The 13,303-nt window shown below is 41.5% G+C and overlaps 1 protein-coding gene across 9 annotated transcripts in view; it reads left to right on the top strand.

Annotated features, from left to right (window-relative positions):
* Positions 1-13,303, top strand: part of cep128 (centrosomal protein 128) — a 284,185-nt gene that overhangs the window by 58,396 nt on the left and 212,486 nt on the right. For all 9 annotated transcript variants that reach the window (XR_010002021.1, XM_008117882.3, XM_062968036.1 and 6 more), the window contains 2 exons: positions 1,911-2,040; positions 2,375-2,535. Coding sequence is in view for 8 of the 9 variants with exons in the window: in XM_008117882.3 (XP_008116089.2) it covers positions 1,911-2,040; positions 2,375-2,535 (291 nt within the window). In the remaining variant the exon portion in view is untranslated. The remainder of the gene's footprint in view (positions 1-1,910; positions 2,041-2,374; positions 2,536-13,303) is intronic.

Raw genomic sequence — 13,303 nt, 5'->3', positions numbered from 1 at the left:
TAACCAAAACTTACTGTTTTCATTTCTGTCATGGCATGACAACTCTAACAATCAAAGATGTTGTCTAAAAGCTTTAAAAATTTTCAATGTATTGTTTTGTACTTGCTAGCCTACTCTTCCTAATATAATGTAGCTTGGGATGAAGAAATGGCTTCAGTCACCCACAGAATTTCATGGCTTGTATGGAGCAAGCATTTTAATGGCATGCAGAAAAACAAGAAGGTCAAATTTACAAAGACTGAAAAAAGCTATATCCCCCCAGAACCAATAGCCATGTTGTCTGGGGGATTTAGGGAGGAGTATAACAACAGAACTTTCCCATGCTCGGCAAATTATAATTTGTGTAGGTTTTCTTTTACGTGGCATTTTGCTATGGCTCAAAAGCGCCTAGTGTTTGTTTTGAGTGATTTCTCTGTATTTGTATCTGACTCTTCTGTAATTGATGCTCTTGAAACAAGTTGTGTTTACACAGCAATAGGTTGGTTCATGACAAATGAGGGCTTTCCACAGTCTTTAATGGTGTGGTTTCCCCTCTCTTTCTCTCCCAACATTGTTGGCAGAGCTTAGTCATCTGCCATTTTAGCTGATTATTTGATTTAATCTACTTTCCCATTTTGGGTGAAATGAAAATATCAGCTATCCTTTGTGCATACATATATTCCTATCTATAAAACAAGGTCATTTAAATATTGTATTTACAGTTTATATTGACCCTGTCTCCCTGTGTTAAAACTGTTTATATTGAGATTGTACAAAGCTTTTGGCTTTCCAACATGCACATTTTGATGTATTTTCAAAGAGCAGGAAAAAAAACTTGCCTTAAAAATAAGTAAATTGAATGGCTGGACACTTTCCTCCCAGTCCTGGAGCTATTTTGTTCCGCTTTCTTTGCACAACCAAATTATAACTTGTAAAAGTGAATTGCCTTACAGTGCCTAATCTCTTTTCTGGCATCTAGCAATGTACTTTTTTTCAGAAGCAAAATCAAACAAAAAACTAGGTTCTCATTCAACAACTTGTGTATTCTGATTGCCTGCATGTATATGCTGCTATTTAATCTGTGGAAACAGCATTCCCTCCCCACTACTGTTTGCTGAGCAAACAGCAATTGTATGTGGATTATTTAATATGAAAATGGAATGGTAAAGGAAGTATCAGCCACTTGCTCTCAGTCTTTTAAACAATCTGCAGCTCCTGGCAACTACTGCATGTACTTGTATATACATTGACATCATATCTACATCAAGGTCAGGCTTTGGACTAAAACTCTCAATTTTGATACGACCCGTGGATATGCCGAAGGTCATTCCTCAGAGAGGGAAAAGCATCAGCACTACCTCAGAGGGTCAGCCATCTCTGACTACTGCTACTATTTTCCCATGCAGGTATTTAAAAGGCCAGAAGTAGTGCCACAGTAGAGAGAGTAGGGGAGCTTGGTGCTTTTTAAGGTTCTCTTGAGATGGATTAAGCTTTCACCTTTCACTGTTCTGCTTAGAATAGCAAATGGTTCTTTCTCTTATAAGACCTAAGGTACAGAATAGACATTGACTCATGTGTAAAGGTTTTTGGGGTAAATCTTTGACTAATCTTTTAGAATTATATATGAATCCAGTAATTTTCAGTAGATTCATATAAAATTGAGATCCAGTCAAGGACATTCAGCAAAACATGTAATTTGAGCTTGAACACAGATTAAGAATATAATAGCACCACCTGATATCTGAAATATCCAATTAAAACAGAGAGCATAGATTTAGTTTATTGGTACAAATATGGCCATGTTTTGTTTGGGGCTTAGGATAGCTTCATTGATAATAACCATGAATGTATCATTTCACATGTGACTAAAACCATTTCTAGTGTGCTTAAAAATTGCTACTTGTCTGTATATGTGTGTATGTGTCTGTTAGATTGAGGATCTCCGTTCCCAACTCCTTAGAGCAGAAGAGGAGCGCCTGAATCTTCATCATCAAATTTCTCGGGTTGCCATACATCAGAGCCAACCGAATGAACAGGAAAATGACAGGAGAAAACAAAGAGGTAGAACTATCTACTCCATTTTCCTTCCATTATTGTGCCACATTGTGGCAGTGTCATGAGAAAGATTCAGTGATTGTAATGATAAATTGTATTTTGCCAAAACCTTCAGAAAGGAGGTAGGATGGGACTCTACAAGCATTTTGCCAAACTGGTGCTGATGTGAGAATTCTTTGTAATCTATTGTGGAAGGAAATTGAGATAGCTTATCATTTCTGTCTAGCAGATTTTGACCTATTAACTTTTATCGACTGCATCCATGCAAACTCTGATTATATGTTCAGGTATTATTTGCTTCATGTAGTATTTCATAGTCCAATTGTGTCATGTATTCCAGTGACAGAGAGGACTGATTCTGGGCAAACAGAGATGGAGAAAGAGATCTGGGAACTGAGAGCAAAGCTAAATCACAGTGCTGTGATGTCAGAAATAGAGGAATTAAAGCGATGCATAGAGCGCAAGGACAAAGAAAGAGCACAGCTTGGACTGCAAATAGAGGTAAATATTTTTTAAATGAAAATACCAGGCTCTTTTAGTTTTAATGTTGTCTTGAAAAAAATGTACTAGACTAAACCATGAATTTTCAAAATTGGAACTCAGGTGATAATCTTGTAGTTGGATCAGATCAGATTGCAGATGAGGTCTTGCATAGAGTGTTCAGAAGAAAGCTAGGTTTAGAATTCTAATCCTTGAAATTTATTTTGTTATGTGCTGGGTATTATGTGCAGGGATGTGATGAGATGGTATCTGGAAATATTCATTGTTACAAGTCCTCACTTCTAGTCTAGATGTGAGCTTGCCATTAAATGTGAGAGTAGCATATATACTCGGTGTTGCCTGCTTTCGCCCTTCTCCAGCTCTGAGAAAGCCTATCTTGCAATATTTCCATGGCAATGCTCTTGCAGCAGTGGACAAGCTCTCTTTGTGACTCTCACTTTCCTTTATTTCCCTCATACATCTTCTCTCTCTCTTCTTCCTTCCTTCCCATGCTTTCCCTTGTACACTTCCCCCTCTTTTCTTTCCCTCTCTCTTCCCTCCTTTCCTCCACCCCTTCTTTATTCCCTTCCTTTCTTTCCCCTTCTTTTTCTTTCTTTCCTTCCCCCTTATACCTTTCCTTTTTCTTCCTTCCTTCCCTCCTTTTTTCCCCTCCCTCTCTTTGTTTCTCTCCTTTTTCTCTTTCTTTCTTTCTTTCTTTCTTTCTTTCTTTCTTTCTTTCTTTCCTCCCTTCCTGTCATATACATGTCACCTAAAAACAGTGGCGCAATGGGCTAAACCCTTGTGCCAGTTGAGCTACTGACCTGAAGAATGGGTTGCTGACTTGAAGTTTTTGGTTCAAATCCGCGAGACAGGGTGAACTCCCATCTGTCAGCTCTAGCTTGTAGGGACATGAGGAAAGCTTCCCAGCAACACATCTGGGCATCCCCTGGGCAACGTCTCTGTAGACAGCCAATTCTCTGACACCAGAAGCTACTTGCAGTATGTTCTCAAATCGCTTCTGACATGATAAATAAACTAGTAACATCTGTCCAGTCACATGACAGAGGGCCACTTCACCTAGCCACAGCCAATCTGCTTTGTTCCTTTTATTTCCCTCTGTTCTAGACCCATAACGAGTGGGCTTTTTTTAGTTTATACATCTCAATTGTTTTATGTTGAGTAATGAAGGATATGTGTGCCAGATCCATCAGACCATGTAGGAGCCTTTTTGGGACAAACACACATGCTTTGACCTATATATAAAGAGAGAGAGACATAGACTGATGTTCTCTTTTGAAGAAAGAACTTGGCTACATCCCCTTGAACAAGGAGATCTGCATCTCTATGTGTATCAGTCTTTGTCTAGTGTTGATATATAGTCAACCTCCATCGCACAATTGTTGATGTACTGAAGGAGAGCAAAAGGAAAAACCCCTTTTCTTCTGCCTCCTTCCCTACAACAATTGGTACCTGATGGAGTTTGACTTTTGTATCAACAGAAGGCTGAGCCCTTCATACACACTGCAGTTGTTTTTGGTTTGTAATCATACTAGTGATCCCCAATAGTGCCATATAAGAATTATTCTGACTGTGAAAAGAATAGACGCATTGCAGTAGCCAGCAAATGTAGCTTCTCTCTGGATCTCTGTGGACACAGCTTGAATTTACCAAGCTATTAATCACATGAACATCATTCTACTATATGTAGTTAGTATAAAGTGGTTGACACACTCAGTGAGATTGTGTTATTCAGAACTATTTGGATGTGCTGTAGCCAAAATGTACAGTCTAACACTTAATGTTGGATAACATTCTAAATTAAATAATCACATAATGTTTTATTTGGTTAATTACTTGACAAGTTATATTAAAAGTCAAAAAAGTGAACCAAGAAAAGAAATATAGAGTGGAAAACACACACAAAAATGGGTTAATTACTTTGATCCAACTACAAAGTAAAATGGAATAGAACCTGTCACTAGTGATAATTGTGGGCACTTGTTGTTGTGACTGCGCCTTCGGGGATTATGGTTGATGGGGATGGAATTCGAAGAGGAAGAAAAAACCCTCGTGATGAGGGTTCACTGGAGGAGTTGCGTAGGAAGCGACTTAGAGAGCTATATGGGGGATCTTCTGAGGAAGATTCAGATGGGGAGATGGATGCTGAGGAACAGGTGGTGGCTGGGGAAGCGGGCACTGAATAGGCACAGCCACCAGAGATGTCTGGGGATTTGGGGTCTATGGATACTTCTGAACCTGGGGTTTCTGCAGGAGCTGATCCCAATTGGGATGCTTGGAGAAGGGAGGATGGTTCTTTAAGTGTTCATGGGGCTAAGTGTGGGCAGGATGATTGGGACTCCGACGAATTGCTAGGTACTCCAGATCCACAAGCTCTAGCTGTGTGGAGCTCAGACTCTGAGTAGATTTGGGACACCTGGTGTTTGGGTGTGAGTGTTTGGTCACCCAGGAGGAAGGGGAATAAAATGGGAATGTTTGGCCACTGCACTTTGCGTGTGGCAAGGTGTTGCTGAGGCGCCATTGGGATCTCTGTGTTTCCATGAAGACTGGACTTGGACTATGATTTGAATCTGCTGTTATCACCTAGCTTGGCTCTCGCTGTGTCTTATCGTGGACCTGTTTTGGATGACTGCACCCTCTTCAGACCTTGGATCGGAATTTGACCTTGCTACTGCCTTCGCCCTGTGATTGATGACTACTATCGGCTTTTGACTCCTGGCTTGCTCTTTGGACACCGCTGTTATCTCCTGACCTGACCTTGGAATCCCGGACGACGTCTTTTCACCATCCTTTTGGAGCCTTCGGCTTTATCCACATTGTGGAAGCAGTCTACTGCATTCTTTGTTTGTTTGTTTGTTTCCTGACCAATTTGGTGTTTTCTTTTGGGAACTGTTCCTTTGAAAACTACAGAGCCGGCTAGCAGGGCTTGGACTCAGAAAGTGCAGTTTGCACTAAGTTTGTTTAGCTTTGTTTTTACCTGCTTGTGTTGCTGAATTACATTTTTGTTTGAACTGCTCTTGAAGCACTGATAGTGAAGTGTTTCAAGGTTTTTTTCTGTGTTAACATTACTTTTTGGCTTATCTGCTGAATAAACTCTATTTTTGTTCGCTAATTGGCGTCTGACTCTTGACACTTGTATTCTTATAAAATCATTTTTCTGGTATTATTTCTTCTAATTCTGTCTTGTGTCAACTTAATGTGTAGACAAATTTTAGTTGTAGTTTTAGAACAGATGCATTTGCTGTTCTTTGGAGACTTTGTATAAATCCCTAAGCACTTGCTTCCCGAAAACAATGCTGTTTCTCTTTTTGTAATACTGAAAGTATTAATGCTAATACTTTATTTTATGGATGGAGTGATAAAAATGTAAATATGACATTTTGTATTCTTTGATATTGTGATGCTTTCTGTGTGGTGGACTGAGAGCTCAACATTCAGATACAGTATGCCCTCTGCCTGCATTGTGATCCCTCCAGACCAATTGAGATATAGCAGAGACATCAGACACAAAATACATTTTGTCTCCAGTACCATCATCATTTTTTTCCCTCCAGTATGATTTCCCCCCCACATCATTTACGTGATGGAGAAGCCAGCAGAGCTTCATAAACTTGCACAATGCATTTTGTTTGGCCAAAAAAGCTATCTCTCTTTTGTGTTTTATTTTAAGATACTGGTGTTATGGAGCTGTCTATAACGTTAAGACTTTTTTCCATTGGGATTTAAAAAATAATCTTGAGCACACTGTTACTCTTTGAAGATCAAACTCCAGTTAATCAAGTTTGAATAGTATAAATGGGTAGTCATTAGAGAAGCAGTATTTAATTTGGCATAGCTGTGCATCCCAAAGTAGTGTTTAATTTTCTTTATAATTATGTAATCAGGATTGTATTGGAAGCTGCCAGCTTGCTCAGACTGTTAAGAACAAATCAGAGTTTAGCAATAACGTTGCAAGTACAATTCTAATAAGGACTTCTGCAAAATAGATGGCAGAATAACTAGGGAACTGCTCCAGAAACAAAATGTACATTACTGGAAGACTGACTGATCGATCTTTAATTTTTGTTACAAGCTAATATTCATAACCTTCTTATTTCCTATAAAAGGAATAAAATTGAGTATAATAAAATATTAATATTTCTCCCCGAATGATTTCAAGATTGGACAACTTGCGAGAATGATTACCTGTTGAAGTGTTGAAATTACTGATTGCATTTTCTGTGAATATAATAAGAATGCTAAATAAAGTAATAAATGCAAGGAAAACAATGTTGCCTTGTAAGAATTTAATTTTGTGGCAGATTATTTTTTGATGGTGTTTAGATGCTGAATGTTTTCCAGTAATCTAAGTGTTCCTTTTGATTATTTTTTTACAAGCTTTGATACAAGGTGGCTGAGACAGCCTGTTTTTGTAAGCTTTAAATCTAAGGATTTAGCAGTCTTTCTCACAAGAACAAATCATACAATAGACCTTGTGCTTCCTGCCGTTACCCTCCAAGTGAGACAGCAGTAGCAGCTGCAGGAGGTAAAAAGGAAATGGATTATTTCCCTCTTGATGCGACATTAAGATGCAAAAGGCTGTGAACTTGAAAACTACAGTAGTAAAACATCATTCCATCAGATCTGTTCTTTATAGTGCCACTTCCATCTGTGCTTTTCCCAGATGGAGTTGGGCAAGCTTGCTCATTGCCATTTGGTGATTTGGGAAACAGCAGAGTCTTTTCTGAATTGTTTTCCTAATTCAAAGTGCCATTACGCTGGCTCTTTGGATTTAGAATAGGGATTCTGAGGACTGCAGCTCATGAGCAGTTTCCCTCATCTCAATCCCACAAGTAACTGTGACCCAGTGCCTGCATGAAGTGTGCTAGGGACTCTTATGGGTTGAGCCTGGAGATAACAGAGAGTTTTTTGGGATTTGGATACCTGGAAATATTCAGATCATTATTTCCTAAGAGTCTATCTCTTTCTAAAGGCATGAACTATGTCTTGTCAGATGCTGTCAGTAAACATGGCCTAATATGGTTAGGAAAATGCTTGTACGTTTTTGGGAAATTATTAGGTGGTTGGGTTCATATGCAATCACATCACACTCACATTTCTCTGTAGTAAATAGGTGTGGATGAGTGGGATGGCTCACACTATATACAAACAACAAATGTAAACCCATCCAGGGCAATGGCCAGGATCTATTGGAGATGTTTGCCTAATGAAACTGCTTCCATCAATGGAATGAGTGTAGGATGTCTTCTCAGTATGCCCTTCCTAATGCACCCTTAAAAGATGTTCCTTAATGCTGGGAATCATCATACGTTTTAGATGCCTTTGGAGGGCTGCAGGTGGAAGAGGAGGAGAGGAAATTCTGTACAGTCACTCATGCTGTGGATGAAATAGAAATAATTTTCAAGGCTGCTCTTAAATCTAACAAGTTCTTTCTATAATTCTACATATGAATATCCACAATCACTTGCACTCTGAATATGAATATTTATTACTTTAATATGGTTGTAGGCATTGGAAAAATATGGGCACTTGTGTTCAGAGTGGTTAAGGATGTGGCTTTATATTCCTCTTTTCCTTATAAAAAGAGCCCCATAGCCATAGAACTCTGAGTTAAAGTCCCCTTTTTTCCAAAGGTCATCTGGAAAATATTGCATTGTGGAAAAATGCATAGTTCATGAAGCACTGAACCAAGGAAAACATATGATTGACTACATGATTGAGATTCTTACTTGGAAGAAAATAAAATCCTTCCCCTACTCCTCCTCTTCCTCCTCCTCTTCCTTCCCCTCCAATTTATTTATATAGCAGCATCACTGTACATTGTGCTTGACAAGTAAAAGAACAAGACAGTTGCTCTTGCACTATGATGTTCCATTATAGACTATATGTGTTATTAGGAGGTAGACCAGAAGTGCTTAATTGGATATAAGAACCCAAATATTTTCACAGGGATTAAGAATGATTAGCGGTCTCTCAAAATACCTCTTTGCAAGCCAAGTGTATGAGTTCTCCATGCCCTCCTTCACTTGCTTAGACAGAGATGACCTGCATTTCTCAAATTCTTTTTAGTCTGGAAGTTAGAAAGGACATATTCATGTGTGCAGAGTGAAACTATCAAGTAAAAATTCCCAAAGATCAACACTACTTTTTACCACTGGTAATGCATGAGGATTCCTTTTTATCCTGTTCAGATTATAAATATTTTTCATATACTGTAGAGTTTGGCCAGATTCTCCTGGGGAGTAAATAGTTGGTGCTGATCACCTTGCATCACTTAATCTGGAATCAATGAACTCAGTCTGCCTCATTCCAAAACAAGAGTTAAAGCAACTATAGAGAATGTGGTATTGTGTATAGAAGATTTGAATAGAACCAGAGAGCTCAAACCTTTGCTCAATTATGAAGCATGCTAGATAACTTTTGGTTAGCCCCAGACCCAGTTCAGACTATCTTTTCTTGTTTGAGAAGTGTTGGGTCAAGTGTTCCATTTCCTTTTATCTTCAGTGGACTTTGGCTTTGGAATAAAGATCCTATGTTGTATTAAGCCAGAGATCCTTCTTAATATTGAAGTGAGAAACTCATGCAATAGGGAGAAAATAGCTTCCATTGAGTTAGTTACATTATGTTTTCTGTTCTGAGTGAGAGGTTTCTCATATTAAGGACTAGAGTGTACTGTATAGTCCTTATGTTTCCTTTATGGAGGCCAAATTAAATGCATCATAGTCCTCCAAAAAATGACATGAGAATTTTTGGTGAAAATTGTTAGGATAGAGAAGTACTCTAGTGGTAAACAGGAATAGATTTGCAACTACACCATTTACTCTCAGGTGTGTTTTATTTGTCAGAATAAAGTGTATATGGCAAGTGACTGAAATTTGCTAAATTTGTTTCCAACTATTCAGATGACAGTGCTGCAGGATGATTAACTTATTGCTCTAGTTCTGTGGTGATTAACATATTCCATCTTGGGCATGAAGATTAATGACAGCCAGTGCAACCAAAAACAACAACAGCAACAAGGGGGAGAGAGAAATTGCTTTTCCCCCAGGTAGTTTCAGACAGTCCCTTGATCTGGGTCACTGTTTTTCAGTGAAATTTTATATCACAGAGTTATTATGACAATTCAGTAAGGTCAGGGACCATATGTGCTTCCTTGACTGCTGTCACGACCCAGGCTGCAGAGCACCAATAACCATACACAGAGGCCAGAATCTATCTAATATCTTTATTATGGAAATATATAAAGTTAATAAAAGCAAGTGTATGAAATAGTCCAGAAGTAGACCTTTCAGGAAAGGTCAAAATTAGTCCAAGAAAACAATGTCCAATATGAAATATTAAGGTCCAAAGTTGTAATCCAATAACCGAAACACTCACTTTGCCAGGCAAAGTGAGGGGAGATGACAAGGTCCTTTAGTCCATGAACTTGAGCAAGGCTAGGAAATAACTTGAAACAAGGCTTGATACAAGGCAACAAGGAACGAGGAGCGAGAACAAGATCCGTGGAATTACTTGGCAAAATCCGGAAAACAAGGCAAGGCTGAGTCCTGGAAAACAAGACAAGGTCCGTGGAGGTAAACAAGGCTGGAAACGGGAGCGAAGGCTCGGAATCAGGAACAAGGCTTGAAACAGGAACGAGGCTTGGAAACGGAGCGCGCTGTCCACACACAACTTACTCCAGTAGCTGACGAATTGACTCCGCAAGATCCCTTTGTGGGTAAAACACCTAAATAGGGTCTAGTTTTCCCACCAAAGAACAGTTCACTGGGGAACCAGAAACGAAAGCTAATCTCTGAGTCCAGATGCATGACTCCTTAAAGTTTCTCATGGAAAACAGGCTTAATCAGCTAAATTCTTAGCAGCTATCCTAGCACTCCTGCGAGAGGCCGCTTGAACTCCTCTCTGTTGTTTACAAAACTCGTGGCGAGAAAACACAGGAGATTTAGGCTCAGGGCTTGTTTGACAGACTTCTGGAAGACAAATCTCTTGCAGGTGCAAGGTTCCCAAATCTGGCTGGGAAGGTTCCAATTCTGACTGAGACGGTGAAAAACCCAAGTTCTCCTCTTCATCTGGGACTACAGTGCCATGAATGGGACTACATGGCCCATGACTCATCACACTATCCCCCTCCTCAAGCCCCCTCTCAAACTGGGACTCTCTCCCCGAGGCGCGAGGCCGCGGCTTGGCGGGATAGGTCTGATGGAAGCGGCGGGTTAGATCAGGAGCATGGACTGTGGAAGCGTCTTCCCAAGAGCGTTCCTCGGGGCCAAAACCCACCCAGTCAATGAGATATTGTAGGCGGCGGCGGTGAAAGCGAGAATCCAAAATGTCCTGAACCTCAAACTCCTCCTCCCCATTCATCAAAACAGGAGGGGGGGGCGGCCGGTCTGTATCAGGGCGCACACCATCCGCCGGAAGGAGTAGGGAGCGATGGAATACTGGATGAATGCGCATTGAGCGCGGAAGTTGGAGTTTGAAAGTCACGGGGTTAAGTTGCGCCACCACTGGATAGGGGCCAATGAAACGGGCATCTAACTTCCGGCAAGGGCGATGGGAGGGCAAAAAGCGAGTGGACAGAAGAACCCGGTCTCCTACCTTGATTTCGGGGCCCGGCTGGCGATGTTTGTCCGCGTGACGTTTATAGTCCTCCTTGGCTTGGTCTAATTGCTGGAGCAAAAGTTGTTGCACCGCTGTGAGTTCCTGCAGCCAGTCCTCTGCTGCGGGAACTTCTGAGGTTTCAATGACAGGAGGAAAGAAACGTGGATGGAAGCCGTAGTTTGCAAAGAACGGGGTTTCTTTAGTAGAAGCCTGGACCCCATTGTTGTAGGCAAACTCTGACAACGATAACAGGGAAGCCCAATTGTCCTGTTGGTAGTTCACATAACAGCGAAGGTATTGTTCCAAAGTGGCATTGGTGCGCTCAGTTTGCCCATCTGTTTGGGGATGATGAGCCGAAGATAAACGAGAGTCTATGCCCAATAGTTTTTGTAGTGCTTTCCAGAAACGAGAGGTGAATTGGGACCCACGGTCTGTGACCAAACTCTTGGGCAATCCATGCAATCTGAAAACATGTTGGAGGAATAGATCTGCAGTCTCTTTGGCCGTGGGAAGGCCTTCACAGGGAATGAAATGGGCTAATTTGGTGAAAAGGTCCACCACCACTAGGATTGTGGTGAATCCACAGGAAGGTGGTAGATCAGTGATAAAATCCGCAGAGATTATTTCCCATGGGTGGGATGGGGTAGGGAGGGGATGCAGAAGCCCTGAGGGCTTCTCCCTTCTTGTCTTGGAGCGCTGGCATACTGGGCAGGTGTTGACATATTTTTCTACATCCTTGCGGATCTTGGGCCACCAGAAATCTCTTAGGATCAAATGCATAGTTTTGAATAGTCCGAAATGCCCTGCTGGCTTGCAGTCATGACACAGACGAAGTGCCTTTTCTCTGCCCGGTCCTGGGGGGATGTAAACATGATTTCTATAGCAAAGTAGCCCATCCTTAAGCGAAAAGGGAAAATGTAGTCCTTGGCGAAGTTGGTCCTGTGCCCAGGCATCTACTTGCTGGCTGGCCCTGATTTCCTGAGCACAAAGGGGCCCTGGAGTAGAGGGAGTTGATTCAATTGGAGTGGATTTGGTGTTTCCCACTGTGAGCGTGGCAAAGTTCTCGGGTTGTAACAGCTGAGATTCAAAGGTCTCCTTTCGCCCTGCAGCGTATTCCGGTTTTCGTGACAGAGCATCTGCTTGCTTGGTCTGGGCTGGGGTTACATAATGAATTTGGAAGTTAAAACGTTCAAAGAATAAAGCCCAGCGTTGTTGCCTCTGATTTAGCTTGCGGGCAGTTCTTAGATGCTCTAGATTCCGATGATCAGTATGGACTTCAATGGGAAATTTGGCCCCTTCTAACCAATGTCTCCAAGTTTCAAAGGCTGCCTTTATGGCCAATAGTTCCTTTTCCCAAATGGTGTAGTTTCTCTCTGGTGCGGTCAATTGACGGGAATAAAAGGCACAAGGATGAAGATGATCTCCCACCGGTTGTAGGAGTACAGCCCCAATTGCCACATCGGAGGCGTCCGCCTGCACGACAAAGAGGGTTTCAGGATCTGGATGCTGAAGGATTGGCTGGGACGTGAATAATTTCTTTAGTTGCTGGAACCCTTTCTCTGCTTGATCTGTCCAGCGGAAGGGCTGTTTCCCACGGATGCAGCTGGTGATTGGGTCAGACCAGCGGGCAAAGTCTGGAATGAACTTGCGATAGTAGTTCGCGAACCCCAAGAATCGTTGCACCTCTTTCTTGTTGGTTGGCGCCCGCCATTCCAATACTGCTGAAACCTTCGCCGGGTCCATGGAGAGCCCTAGTGGCGAGACGCGGTACCCCAGGAAATCTACCTCTTGTAGATCAAAAGCACATTTTTCCAGCTTGGCATAAAGTCCATGATCTCGCAATCGTTGTAACACCATTCTGACGTGGTTCTCATGTTCTGATTGTGATCTAGAAAACACCAAAAAATCGTCCAGGTAGATGATCAAGAACCGATCTAGATAATCCTGAAAGATGTCATTGACAAAATGTTGGAACGTTGCGGGAGCTCCACATAATCCATAATTCATAACTCGGGACTCGAATAATCCGAATTTAGTCTGGAAGGCGGTCTTCCACTCGTCCCCTTCTCTGATGCGAACTAGATTATACGCCCCCCGAAGATCCAGCTTGGTGTAGACCTTGGCTCCTCGAAGTCGGTCTAGTAGGTCCGAGATTAAGGGCAGGGGATAGCTG

The sequence above is a fragment of the Anolis carolinensis genome, chromosome 1 (assembly GCF_035594765.1).
Source record: "Anolis carolinensis isolate JA03-04 chromosome 1, rAnoCar3.1.pri, whole genome shotgun sequence".
Taxonomy (NCBI): Eukaryota; Metazoa; Chordata; class Lepidosauria; order Squamata; family Dactyloidae; genus Anolis; species Anolis carolinensis.
The sequence above is the reverse complement of the archived record's forward strand: the minus strand, read 5'-3'. Positions and strand labels throughout refer to the sequence as shown.